The sequence below is a fragment of the Mobula hypostoma genome, chromosome 21 (assembly GCF_963921235.1).
Source record: "Mobula hypostoma chromosome 21, sMobHyp1.1, whole genome shotgun sequence".
NCBI lineage: Eukaryota > Metazoa > Chordata > Chondrichthyes > Myliobatiformes > Myliobatidae > Mobula > Mobula hypostoma.
In genome coordinates, this window is record NC_086117.1 from 43,433,675 (window position 1) to 43,445,825 (window position 12,151).

General features: G+C 46.1%; 1 protein-coding gene across 2 annotated transcripts in view; it reads left to right on the forward strand.

Annotated features, from left to right (window-relative positions):
- Positions 1–2,066: 2,066 nt before the first annotated feature.
- The window catches only part of zgc:92275 (cholesterol 7-desaturase nvd), a 48,701-nt gene continuing 38,616 nt past the window's right edge, over positions 2,067–12,151 (forward strand). For both annotated transcript variants that reach the window (XM_063073177.1, XM_063073176.1), the window contains exon 1: positions 2,067–2,439. In XM_063073177.1, the coding sequence (XP_062929247.1) occupies positions 2,088–2,439 (352 nt within the window). In that variant the 5' untranslated portion in view covers positions 2,067–2,087. The remainder of the gene's footprint in view (positions 2,440–12,151) is intronic.

Below are 12,151 nucleotides of genomic sequence, written 5' to 3' on the forward strand. Positions count from 1 at the left end.
AGCTTTGTTTGCCCCAGAACGGCAGTGCTGAGAAGCCAAGGCCAGATGCAGATCTCGACCATAATGTCGACTGTCCGTTTTCACCAGAGCTGTTGCCTGACCTGCCGAGTTCCTCCAGCACTGCCTTGTTTGGCATGTGCTCTGTATTTCAGCACCTGCTCTCTCCCGTATCTTGAGAATTTCTCCACTTGTTTTTCCTCGGTGGACCAATTCGCAAACAAATTTTCTGATATTATAATATCTTCAATAGCTTCATTTAATATCAGATAATGTAAACAATATGCAACCTGAAATTCTTGTTCTACGCAGACATCCACTGGAACAGAAGAGTGTCCCTAAGAATGAGTGGCAGGAGAAACATTAGAACCTCAAATTCACTCCCTCCCCACTCCCTCCTTCCACGCACAAGCAGCAGCAAAGCACCTCCCCCCCATCCCCCACTTACTTCAACACAAAGGCATCAGCACTCTCCACCCACCAAACAAACAATTGCAAATCCCCCACTAAAGACCAAGGTCTGCAGTACAACAAAAACTAATCGTTCAACCGACAATTCGACATGCCGCAGGCTCCCTCTTTCCCCAATAAAGAGGCAGAGAGGTGAGACTAACAAGACAAAATATATATTTTGCGTTCTGAGTTAAAATCTGTCCATTATTCGGGACAGATTGTTCTCCTGCATTACGGCTTCAGAAAAAAGAATGAAAATCTAGTTAATGTCAGTAACTTTCTCTCAACGATATGAGTTCAAACTCAACACTCAATTGAATGCAATTTTTAAATTCCATGGCCCGTTTTAAACGAACTGCTCTCCTCTTGGGTGGTACAATGCGGCAACTGGTGGAATTGCTGCCTCGCGGCTCCGGAGACACGAGTTCGATCCTGATCTCGGGTGCTGGCTGACGATCTTGGTTTCCCTGGGTCCTCCGCCCCACCCCCACGTCCCAACGATGTTTGGGTTGGTTTCTAGCTTGCCGGTGAGCGGTAGGAACTAGGGTTGTTTACGATTTATAAACCACAGTTATGGGTAAAAAGCCCCACGGCCTTGTGGGCAGCTTCGGGAGAGACGAAGGCTACGGGAGTAAACGCAGATTGCAAATCCGGAGCGGAGGCCCTAAGGCGGCTGGATGACACTGAACATGCTTCCGGCTGCTCCTGCAGCCAAGCTGGGGCCAAACGTATTGCTTCCCTTTCCTTTCGACCGCACTGGTGAGGCCGAGAGGGGGATCTTGACCACTGGGCATCCCAGGATCTCCGTTATCTTCCGCCCATGCCTGTGCCCTGGAGAGGTCACTGCAGTGACGTCATGCATTGTCCTTCGGGGCACGGATGCTATCGATCGATGTGGAGTATACGGAACATGGGGAGAACGGAACATGCCAATAGCGTGGATGGAAGTTTGGTGATCGGTGCGGAATCGATGGAGCGAACGGCCCGCTTTTCGTGCTGATAATGATTCTATGGGTCCAATAAATTGGTGAAACGCGGTATTCTTTATTGAGCCCTTGTAATTTGCCGTGAGATTTCTTTAGATCGATTTAAAAACAGAACATGCTGGGGAGGTTGACAGTGGATTTACTTCGCACAATTTGACAACCTGGAATACAGGTTTGGCCCTTCAAGTTGTTAATGCCGGGAAACAGGAGTGCCTTCCATGTAACAAATCCAACATTCACAACCGCAGCCTTAGTCCTGTGTGAATGGTACAAGGCAGTGCATTTGGAAATTATGTCCGAAGGTGGAATCGGGTTGGAAGTTTATGATCCTCATTCCTGCCCGTGGCTGCGCTGGGTGGGGGAGGGTGGAGATGTGATGTTACCGGGCAGATACAGGTACCGTTATGGGAAATGAGCTGAAGCAGGTGCGGGAAACGGAAAGGGGTAGGTGTGGTGGCGGGACTAAAAGGTGTAGAGGCGGGGCTTACAGGTGTGGTGCTGAGGCAGGTGCGGGGGCGTGGCAGACAGATGCGAGGGGCGTGGCAAACATGTGCGGGGGCGGGGCAACCATGTGCGGGGGGGCGGGGCAGGTGCCCGTGGTTTATCTGAGCTGGGGCTAAACTGGGTGACAGAGAGCGTATTGCGGTGGATATGGAGTGGGCCGGGAGCTGCTGGCTGCCTGCCTCAGGACTCCTGCTGCTCCTGCCCCTGCTGCTCCTGTCAGAGGAACCGCTGTCGCCGCTCCCGCTGCTGCTCCTGTTGCCGCTGCTGTTCGTCCTGATCTGGTTATACCGCCTTCTCTTCGTTCCCCTGGAGCTCTTCCGGGAGCTGCACGATGTAGGCTACACCCCCGACCCCGGCGTTAGTCGCCGCCACAAGGCCAACGAAGTGAGGCGGAGGCGCAAGCGAGGAGAGCTACCCCCGGTCTACCCGAATGGCTGGTACCGACTCCTGGACTCCCGCCAGCTGCCGGTTGCTCATGTGAAAAATGTCACCATCTTCGGTAAGGAGAGGGAGGCGTATGGGGAGAGAGGGGGAGTCGGGTAAAAGAGGGATGGAGTGGGCCTGAGGAAGGTGGGGGTAGTCATCGAGCGCAGTAGTGGGCCATTCGGCCCATCGACTACCCACCCATTTGGCGGTGAAAGGGGTTGGGTTCGAGGGCAAAAAGGGGAAGGTCAATCAGGACGATGTGCAATAGGTGAAAGGTGGGGTATAGAATTATAGACCACTACTGCACAGAAACAGGCCCTTCGGCCCGTCTAGTTCGTGCTGAACTATTTTTCGCTCCATATCCCTCCCGTTCAAGTAGCTAAACAAAACTCCTTTAAATGTTGAAATCTACCACCTGCCGCTTCCACTGGCAGTTCGTTTCACCCTCTGAGTGAAGGCGTTCCCTCCCACGTTCCCCATAAGCATTTCATCTTTCACAATTAACCTCTCGTTCTAGTCTCACCCAGCCTCAGTGGGGTGAAAATTTTTGGGGAGCTGGATTTGGGTGTCGGGACATTGATAGGGCTGAAGTACGCGTGGTGGGGAAAATAAAGAGTAAGACGGGGCTGATGCCTGTGGGACGGTGGAGAGCGCTGTGTCAGTGGCCTGCTGGTGTTGTTTGGCCTCCAAGCTGGCGTTGCATGTAAACTGGAAACAGAAATACGTGTGGGGGGCTTCAGGAGAACAGTGGAGGATGGCAAAGCATTGGAGGTTTGTGCTGTGTTGGGTAGAGATGGTTTGTGGAATCCATGAATGATTGGGTTTCACTTATTGAGTGACCTCCTCCTGAAGTTTCGTTCTGTTAGGAATGGGAAACTGTTGTCATGGCGATACACAATGTGGCGTTTAGATCATGTTGCTGGATGGAATATCAATAATTATAGTAATGCCATTGCCACTGCTGTGATTTGTGAAAGGGCCAGATTGTGAAGGGAATGTTATTGCTTCCTGAAATGGAGCCGGGAGTAACCATCTTAATGCAGCACCCCCGTTTTTCATGACCAGGAACTTCTCTCAGTGCAGAGGGGTCTGACCTACAGTAGTGGAAGGGGGTGGTTTAGGATTTGGAGCAGTGATGCTATTTCCAAAAGGTGCTCGATTGAAGTGTCATGTCAAAGATTATTGCAGAAAATCAAGCTTATTGTGCAACAGGCAACACTTCGGCGAGAAATGGAAAATCAATGGGCTCCAGGGAGGGAGAATCGGTCCAGGGTGATGTTGGATAGGCATGTTTATATGTTTATGACCATCAATATTGTTCCTTTTTGTAAAGGAATTATTGTGACTTTAATATCAGTGTTATCTGTATTAACTGGAATTGGTAATTTTTGTCATAAGTACCAAGATACAGTGACAATCTTTGTTTTGCAAACTATCCAGAGAAATAATATGTACATTAGGCAAAACATAAATACATCAAGGTATTAGACAGGAGAAGCAATGACTAACTGCATGTCACTGCTCTCAACCCCACCAGCTCCCTACAAGCCTCCTTCTCGTTTCATTTCCATCTTTCATCGCAACTTTCTTTCCGTAGATGTGTTCCCTCGAACATTTATGACTTAAGTCAAGAAATGCCTGAGCATCACTCAATTCTGAGTTAACACAGAAATCTTAGTTTCTTTATAGTCGAGGCTTTTACTTGGCATATATTGTAACACTCCTTATTGACATGGGTTCAGTTATTTTTGGAAGCATGTTCTAAAAACTGTGTTCCATAATTGCATTTTATTGTAATTATGTACCTAATGTGTTTCTGCAACTACCAACACAATTTATGGACATTTGAGCAAGTTGCAAGGCTGATGGTCACCTTGAACACAAAAGATTCTGCAGATGTTGGAAGTCTTGACCACCACAAAATGTTGGAGGAACTCAGCAGGTCAGGCAGCATCTATAGAAGGGAATAAACCGTCAACACTTTGGGTCAGACCCTCCATCCGGACTGGAAAGGAAGGGGGCAGAAACCAGAATAAGAAGGTGGGGAAGAGTTCAAGTTTATTGTCATTCAACTGTACACATGTATAGTGCCAAACAAAACAACGTTCCACTGGACCAAGGTGCACAACACAGTACATATAAATCACACACATAACGCATAAAGAAATATTACCCCAAATAAATTAACGAATAATAAGGTGCATTACAATGCAAATTTAAACATAAACAGTATAGCGCTACTGGTGCATCATACGTGATGAGATCTGATTGGAGACAGGAAGAAATACAAGATGGCAGATGATCGGTGAGACCAGGTGAGGGGGAAGGTTGGTGGGTGGGGGAGAGGGGATTCATCCTGCTGGCTTTCTTTAGTGATTGTAAGGTGTCAGGATATGTGAATATCTCACTACCATTCAGATATGTCACTAATAAAGCTGAATGCTGGTAACAACACCCCTTATGAAAGTAGTAGTATCTTGTAGATAAGGAAGGATTTTCAATTCAAGTGCACTGATGGTTTTGATCATGAGGGAGAGGACTCTGATATTAATTTAGAAAAGACCGAAGCTGATTTGTTCTTCAACAATCTGAATATAAATGTTTTAAATGATGATTTCCCCAATGATTTTGCCAGTAATGTTAGCTTAAGGTCTGAGGCTGAGACTGTTAAATAGAGGAGGGAACTAATGTATCAATGAAGATCTGGGTCAATCTAATCGGTCCAACAAAAAATTTGGTGGAGGAATTCAACAGATCAAACAATATCTATGTGGGGGGGGAAGGAAATGTTGACATTTTGAGTTGAAACCTACCATAAAGTCCTGAAACTTCAAAATCTTGTATCATCCGCATTGCTTCTCAACCTGCTGTGTTCCTCCAGCAGACTGTTTGTTGCTCCAGCTGTACGTTCCTCCTGGGTCGTAGTCCATTCCAGACCTCTGCCATCACCTGATCCCAGATAGATTCATGGCGGCAGCACCTTGGTTATTTCTGGGGGCCCCCCTGAGGATAAGCCGGCTTTGGGGAGAGGGGATCAGCTGTGTTTGTTTGCAGATGCTCATGTTCACGAACGTTGAGGGAAGACAAGACCAAGTTTGCACAGTGGTGACCTGTGCAATCAGACATGCGACCGGCAGTGGTGCAAAGGGCCGGTGAAGTCAATGTGCAGGTATGGTGAATGGAACAGTTAGAGTGGGTGTGTATGCTGGGGTGCATGGGTGTGGGAGCGTATGTATATAGTGCAGACATGCTTATGGCAATATGCATAGACATTGGTGTGGCTGCACTGGGGCCAACAATGTTCCTTCTAATTTATTTTTATAGCTGCACAACCATTACTCTGAGTGGAAAATTTTTACATAGTCTGAAAACTGCACGCACTTTGTATTAACATTATAAGACCATAAGATATAGGAGTAGAATTAGGTCACTTGGCCCATCGAGTCTGCTCCGGCATCAAGACTGATTCAATTTTCCTCTCAGCCCCAATCTCCTGCCTTCTCCCCGTATCCCTTCATGCCCTGACCAGTCAAGAATCTGCCTTAAATATACATAAAGAAGTCCTCCATAGCTGCCTGTGGCAAAGACTTCCACAGATTCACCACTCTTGGACTAAAGAAATTCCTGCTCATCTCCATTTTAAAAGGGCACCCTCTATTCTGAGGCTGTGTCCTCTGGTCTTAGACTCTCCCATTATTGGAAACATGCACCCTGTTAAGGCCTTTCACCATTCGACAGGTTTCAATGAGGTCACCCCTCATTCTTCTGAATTCCAGTGAATACAGGCCCAGAGCCATCAAAGGCTATTCATATGAGAAGCTGTTCAATCCTGAAATCATTTTCGTAAGTGATGTGGGCTGCTGGCGGCAGTGGTGGAGGCGGAAATGATAGGGTCTTTTAAGAGACTCCTGGATAGGTACATGGAGCTTAGAAAAATAAAGGGCTATGGGTAAGCCTAGGTAGTTCTAAGGTAAGGACATGTTCGGCCCAGCTTTGTGGGCCAAAGGGCCTGTATTGTGCTGTAGATTTTCTATGTTTCTATGATATAAATTTCATAACTTATATAAAAGAAAATTCTATCTGGGCAGCAATAAAGGCAATGTGCTTGGTACATTTTAGTTACTGTGCGGCCACGACCCGCGCAGATCAGAGGGAACAGTTGGAGAGGGGGGAGGTATCAGGGGTTTGGGGTGCATTAAAGGAAAATGTTTCACAGCACTCCCACTGGTGATGAATACAATTTGTGTATTCATTATCAGATTTCATAATCAGATTAATTGGCACATACAATGATTATGCACATTCTTGCTTTTGACAGTTTTATCAACAAGCTCACAAGCTTTGCGTGCTCCTATGGAGCAGGTATCAGGAGGTGGAGCAGGGATACAAGGGTTACAGCAATTACTCATTTCTTGAATCTGCGAGTCAGACATGCAATTTGCCACAAGCTCGAGCCTGTCATTGGCCTGCATTGACCCACAGACGTGAATGGGAGGAGGGAGAGAAAGGGTACTGATGTTCTGTCTGTTATCACTTCCTGATCGCACATCGTGTGAACATGTGGGTGACGGTGACCGTGGTCAGACCTTGAACTTGAAGCTGTAGTCTGACACCTTTAGTGATGGCTATCGATAGCTACCATAAACTATGTCCCCCACCAAAGCATCACTTGATAGTGACCCAAATACCTATAGCAGAGTGAAGACACAGGCTTGACAGCTCTCCTCACGGCCACCTAAAAGAGCAGATTTAACGTCCGATCCGAAAACCAGTATCTCCTGCATTGCAGCACTGTGTCAGTTTTGATTTTTATGTGCTCAAGCCTCTGAAATTCTGCTGACTGAGCCGTGACGAATACCTGCGTGCCACCACAGAGCAGGAAACCTTCCCCGGGCCTGGTCTTCCAGTTTCCCTTTCTGTACCTGCCTTGGATAATTCTGAGTGGGTTATTTTTCTCCAGCCTTCAGTGGCTGACTGTGGTCCTGTGTTTGTATCTATAGATGCATTCTCAAAAGCTCTTGCTTCCAATAAACTTAGAAGCTCCCATATTATTACGATCCACTTTTGGTTGTGTACTTGCTGGAAACACTCATCTAGTCAAGCAACATCTCTTTCCACAGATGCTGTCTGTTCTACTGAGTGCTTCTAACATTTTCTGTTTTTCTTTAAAGACCTATTTCCCAATATTTGCTGTTTGGTTGTTTTGCCTGGTTGCTCCAATGCAACCTGATGGCTTCTCAGTTCACCAGATGGGATCATACAGCATACTCAGGCAAAGTTCGAGGTGCAGGAGTCTGCTTCCTAATCATGGTCCTGGCAAGTTTCTGCTCACTCATCTAATGGTGAAGCGTTGCCCACATGACATGCCATCGGAGTTCACTTTGGCTATTCTGATGGCAGCCTACATCTCACCCCCGGCAGACACGAAGCCTGCACTCAATGAACTATGCTCCTTGAAACGGGAAACCCTGAGGCTCTGTCCGTCATTGCTGTGACATCAACCAGGCCAACTTCAAGAGTGTGTTACCAGACTATTACCAGCACCTTCCTGTCCCACCAGGAACCCAAGCGCCTTTGCTACGCAACTATTAAAGATGCCTACTGAGCCATCCCCTCCTCATCTTTGGCAAATCAGACCACCAGGCTGATCTTCTCCCTACCAACAAACAGAAGTTGAAACGCGAAGATTTGATACAGAAAGTCATTCAGAGCTGGTCTGACGAAACAGATGAGTTTCTATGTGACTGCTTTGAGTCAGTAGACTAGTCTATGTCCAAAGACTTAACAGCCAGCCTAGATAAATATATCACTTCTGTCATGGACTTTAAATGTGTGGAGGACAACCCAGGTGATCCTAAACCAGAAACCATAGATGAACTTGGAGATCTACACTCTTCTGAAGTCCAGGACGGCAGAATTTAAACCAGGTGACCCTGATCTGTACATGAATTCGAGACAGGATTTCCATAAAGCTATCAAAGATGCTAAGAGGCAATACCAGTACAAGATAAAATCCCAGACCAGCTATCAGTTGTGGCAGGACTCGTGTGCTGTAACAGGGTACAAAACAAAATCAGGCAGCAACACACCCCTTTGCAATGAGCTTAATGCATTCTATGTGCATTTTGAAAAGAAGGGGTTTGGACTATCACCACCCATCCTAACTGCCTCCAGCGCCTCTGAACCCCATAGTTATCATTGCAGACGCATTCAATCTTCTGGAAAGTGAACCCGCAGAAAACATCTAACCTGGATGGCGTCCCTGGTGATATCCTCAGATCCTGCCCAGATAACTGGCGAGGGTAATTGCACATATTCTAAACTTCTCCCTCCTTCAATCTCAGCTTCCTACATGCTTTTAGAAGATCACTATCATCCCTATATTTAAGCATATCAAGATGCTGTGCCTAAACAACCACTGCCCAGTAGCTTTGACATCCACCATCATGTCAGAAAACCTCAACCCACTGCCAAAACGGGTCTACAGTAGAAGCCTTTTCCCTTGCCCTACACTCATTTCTGAAACATTTGGACCGTAAAGACACCTATGTTAGACAAATGTTTATGGGCCACAGCACTGCCTTCAAAACTAAATTCCAAACTCCTGAATCTGGGACTCAACACCTTTGCAACTGGATCCTTGACATCCTGGCCACCAGACTGCAATTGGTAAAGGTAGGCAGCTGGAGCTCTGCCTCGATTATTCTCAATACTGGTGCCCCACAATGCTGTCTCCTCAGCTCCTGTTCTACTCCCTGTACACTTGAAACTGCATGGGCAGGTTCTGTTCTAACCCCATCTGCAAGTTTGCAGCTGTGCTGGGCCAACCTCAACATGCCAAGGACAAGGGAGCTCACTGACTTTACGCATCATGAAAACTGACCTCTCCTCCATGGACTTCTCGACACTTTGCATTGCGCACAGCAATTGAAATGTACTAAGCACATTGCCTTTGTTGCTGCCCAGATGGGATTTTCTTTTATATAATTTATGAAATTTATATAATTTACGAAAATGATTCCAGGATTGAACAGCTTATCATCTGAAGAATGTTTGATGGCACTGGGCAAGTTTGCAGCTGGGGCTGCATCTCAAATGACAATGAGTACAGGAAGGAGATAGAGAGCCTGCTGGCATGGTGTCATGACAGCAATCTGTCCCTCAATGTCATCAAAACGAAAGAGCTGCTCATTGACTTCAGGAAAGGGGTAGTGCACATAGTCCTGTCCACATCAACGCTCCTGAGGTAGAGAGTGTTGAGAGTTTCATGTTCCTTGGAACAAACATCACCCGTAGCCTGTGCTGGGCCAACCTCAACATGCCAAGGACAAGGGAGTTCACCGACTTTACGCATCATGAAAACTGACCTCTCCTCCATGGACTCCTTGACACTTTGCATTGCGCACAGCAATTGAAATGTACTAAGCACATTGCCTTTGTTGCTGCCCAGATGGGATTTTCTTTTATATAATTTATGAAATTTTTATCATTCACGAAAATGATTCCAGGATTGAACAGCTTATCATCTGAAGAGTGTTTGATGGCACTGGGCCTGTACTCGCTGGAATTCAGAAGAATGAGGGGTGACCTCATTGAAACCTATTGAATGGTGAAAGGCCTTGACAGAGTGGATGTTTCCAATAATGGGAGAGTCTAAGACCAGAGGACACAGCTTCAGAACAGAGGGTACCTTTTTAGAATGAAGATGAGCAGGAACTTCTTTAGCTCGAGAGTGGTGAATCTGTGGAATTCTTTGCCACAGGCAGCTGTGGAGGACATCTTTATGTATATTTAAGGCAGAGGTTGATAGATTCTCGATTGATCATTATTGGATATTATCTCTTTCACTCTTCTCCCCTCTTCCATTGATACAAATACCTGAAAGCATATACCACTAGACTCAAGGACAGCTTCAAGTCAAGTGAAGTTTATTGTCATTTAACTACATACATGTGTACGACCATATAATGTACATAGAAACGAGACAAGGTTTCTTCGAACCAGGGTGTAAAGCACAGTAATACACATAACACACCATAACTTATTAAGGTATGGATAAAATCTACAGGCGAATCACACATAAATAACAAACTAAAGTGCATTAATATTAAATATTGTAAGCTACGGGGCAGAAAATGATGCAGCTGGGAGTTCAGAAGCCTAATGGCCTGGAGGAAGAAATTGTCTCCCATCCTGATCATCCTTGCTTTTATGCATTGTAGTTTCCTGTCTGATGGTAGAAAGTCAAAGCTTCTATTTTGTTAAAAACTGTTGTGATAAGATGGACTTTGGACTTCGTATTCTACCTTCTTATGGCCTCACATCTTGCTGCCTCCCTGCACTGCATTTTCTCTGTACTGTAACACTTAATCCTGCATTCCTATCATTTACCTTGTCCTGCCTTGATGCAATGAATTGATTTGTAGGAAATATATGCAAGGCAAAAGGCAAATTTTCACCGTTAATATGACAATAATAAACCAATTTTATTCATTATAAAAGGAAAGGAAGATGTACATTCCTACTGTAATTTGCTATAGCCGCACCCTCTCAAACTTTCTTTGGAACCTGCTAACATATTATTGAAGTTTAATTACTATTATAACCTGGGAACTGTGATGGCCAATTTGTACTAACAAAAAAAGGTAATAATATTGGTTATAGATATCAGCCAGGGTCAGGGTAGTTAAAACGATGATTGAAACATTTCTACAGTTAGTTCTAAGGCTGATACTGCGGACTTGGAACCAGGTAGGGAATGGGTAGTTTGGGGGGGTGGGGTGGGGGAATGAGGGATGAGGGAAGGACTGGATGGGTGGTGTGAGGGAGAGGCAAGGTCAGTATTTTGGGGAGGAGGGATGAATAATACTGAAAATTAAAGATGGGTTAAAGGTGATGGAGCACAGAAAGAAACACGTTATCACTCGTCTCCCTAATCCCAACATTTTGATTTTGCTGTGAGTCTTTAATTATTCCAAACGATTTAACTGCCAGCAGTGGATCTGTGGGGCCCATTAGGTACCATTCCTGAGCCCCTGTGATAAATTCATCCTTGTGCCTGTAGCTTCCATCTCCTTCCTTCTGCTGGGGGTTTTCCGTCCGGTCTGCTGTGGCTGAAGGTACCACTTGAGTTCTGTCCTGTTGACTGTTTCAGAGTGGCTCTGCTGACTTCTCAGCAACCTGATCTCTCCAATACCTCTTTCCTGGTTCTCAGTTAATATTTTCTCTTATTCCTTGTGATATTCCTTGGCCATTCAGCCCATTGGGACTTTGCTTGCTCCCATTTGCCCCACATTTCCTATCTGCAGGGTGGTGAATACTTTGGGGTTCGGAGTTTAGCCCATTGTAAGTAGCTTGTCTTCTATTAAGGATGATGCTGGGAAAGTGGGAATGTAGTCCAGGGTGAGAGAAAGAGCTGTGAGAACTTTCAGAGTAGAGGCTGTACCAGACTCTGGGACAGTGGAGGGAGACAGTGCGAGTACTACCAGCAATGGAGAGGGGAGTGGATGGTTTGTACCTTGAGCTGGGTGGTGTGGGACAGGGGTTTGGATAGTGGGTCTGAGTGGGTGTGGAAGGAACGTGTGGGACCAGACCTTTTCATGGAGTATTGGAGTGTCGGATTAGGATCTAGGTTCTCGTAAGGAAATGGGAGTGATATGGGGTTTTGTCTTGTAGAGCTTGGATGAGGTGCAAGTGGGACAGGGATCTTGACCAGGAACCAGGTGGGTGGGTCGTGGTTGTGGGGGGGGCAAGGTGGAGATGGGTGGTGGTTTAGGGAGAATGGA